The sequence below is a fragment of the Toxoplasma gondii genome (genome assembly GCF_000006565.2).
Source record: "Toxoplasma gondii ME49 unplaced genomic scaffold asmbl.245, whole genome shotgun sequence".
In the NCBI taxonomy this organism is placed as follows: Eukaryota; Apicomplexa; class Conoidasida; order Eucoccidiorida; family Sarcocystidae; genus Toxoplasma; species Toxoplasma gondii.
The window spans coordinates 1-2274 of record NW_017383050.1 but is presented as its reverse complement, the minus strand read 5'-3'; the positions used below and the strand labels follow the sequence as shown (position 1 = coordinate 2274).

Here is a 2274-nt window from a genome sequence, read left to right as displayed (position 1 = left end):
TTGAAATATACCACCATCCTGACACTTGAAAGGTTCCTATCCTCGCCTTAACATCAACAACATTTCATATGCAAAACAGTATTTTAGTAACGCAAAAATTTTGTCTAGATTACGTCAAATGCAAAAATTTGAAATAAAATTCATATTTTAGAAACCAAATCAAGCCGGATACAACAAATAGGACATCAACAACGTTTCATTTGTTTTATTCGCTGTTATTCTTTCGGCAATATAGTTGGAATATGTATAAAATCATTATGTACACATGAACAATATTAATAAAATTATTTAAACGCTCGAAACCTTCGGAATAATGGATGTCTATCTTCATCTTTGACAGTTCTTGTCTTCTGCGTATAGGAAATAGAGTTGCTTCCAGAGAATGATGAAAACGAGCCTTCTTTTCTCGTTGTCTGCAAAATAAACTAATATTTGCGAGCAAGTGGTGAAAAACATAACAAACGCCAAAGTGAAGATAACAATCTGAAACAAAAGAAGTGACGTGGCTTTTTGTATTTTTGGGCTTATGACTAATACTGCAAGAATCTTGAAAACAGAACCAGTCACGAGAATTAGTAGAGAAATTAAATCCAACTTATAGTCGAATAGTGATAGACATGAAGAGACATGCACATTAATAGCTTATATAAAACAAAAACTTTTCTAACTTTTACAAGTATGAACTCGGATTCAAGAAGTATATCAAGAATGCACTTACTTTCATTTCTTTTGAACCATCTACATTTTCTTCTTTAATATCCTCCTCTTCAGCATCTGCATCCGAAGCGGCTAGTACCTGCTGCAGTAATTGGAGTTGAGATTCTTTTGTGGCCAATTTCAAGGTTTCTTTTTCCATTCCCGGTAGTCGGTTTACGACCTATTTAAAATATATAAAGATTTTTTTTTTCACAAGTAATGAATGGGAACTTTTGGTCTTTTTTTTTTGTCCTTAAAATAATTTCATTCGACATAACCGACATGACGATACAAACCTTATAAGCGTAACCCTGATTCACTAGGAAACGTTGTCGTTTGCGTGAGTAACTCATTTCAACAGTATCCTGAAAAAACATAGTAGAACACAGACACACAAAAAATTAGAAAAGATTAAAAATGTTACCTGCGAAACCAATGAATAGAAGAATGCATTGAATCCATCGCCTGAATTTTTCTTGGCTCGCAATATGCGTCCTAATCGCTGTGCTTCTTGTCTTCTAGAACCGCCTTGTGCGGAAATTTGGATCAAAACATTTGCTTCAGGCAGATCGAAAGATGTGTCTGCAACCTGCAAGAGCATAAAATTCGGTCGGGCACGTGAATTTACTCATTTGTAGTTATAGTGATACAACTGTTAAATATTGTTGCTATCCAAGTATCATTTCATTTCATTTCTTCGTTATCTTCGTTATCAGATTTTCTTGTCATTTCGAACTATGGAATTGGCTTTTAAATTCTAATATCAATTGAATTATTTCGAGCAAACCTTTGATACGAAAATTGTGTTCACTTTCGGATTATACTGGAAATTTTGCAAGATTTTCATACGTTCATTCTGTCCTGTTTCACCATATAAGAATGGTTTGTCCATCTCTATGGCATATTTCTTCAACGCGAATACATTGTCAGAAAAGACGATGATCTTAAATTTGGAATAAATTACTACGAATAAGTAATAACAACTGACTAATTTATTCCGATAGAAAAGAGAAGGTTGGACGACTAAATCCAGCAACCGACGGTTCTCTAAAACAGAATTTGAAGAAGTATTCCAGAAGTAAATTAATTTCCAAGATTGTTGCAACGGTAATTATCCGATACCTAGATGGGCATTCCCTTCTTATTATTTATTCTTCAAGATTTATTACTGTGATGCCGTGGTGTTTACTTCAGCCGCTTAAATGTTTGCTACTTTTCTCAAATCTTCACACAAAAAATACACAGTGAATTGAACCTAACTTTACAGCGACGACGTAGACGAACATCGATACTTGTATCTTGAATTTTCTTTTCCGGCAAATTGCTTTCTTAGATATTGCACTATTTTACATACATTAACAGTTACTGCTGATTTTTATATTCAAAAAAAGAACAAAAGCTACAGCCCTTACCTTGTCATTACGCTGCTCATGATACTTAATAAGGAACTGACATATGCGAAATTTATTGGGATTCATTACAGCTAGCAAAAGACGGCGCCCAATTTGAGCACGCAAATAGTACGAATAAAATTCGGCACTCATAGGACACCAAACCTAGAAGAAAACTCGACAAGCA

General features: G+C 34.2%; 1 protein-coding gene across 1 annotated transcript; it reads right to left on the bottom strand.

The window, feature by feature from the left end:
• Nucleotides 1–284: 284 nt before the first annotated feature.
• On the bottom strand, nt 285–2240 carry TGME49_302450 (TFIIH basal transcription factor complex helicase XPB subunit, putative; the record flags this gene model as incomplete). Its single annotated transcript, XM_018782418.1, has 6 exons — nt 285–400; nt 715–877; nt 993–1061; nt 1121–1285; nt 1484–1639; nt 2109–2240. The coding sequence occupies 6 exons, from the start codon at nt 2238–2240 to the stop codon at nt 285–287; spliced, it is 801 nt and encodes a 266-aa protein (XP_018634746.1).
• Nucleotides 2241–2274: the final 34 nt, after the last annotated feature.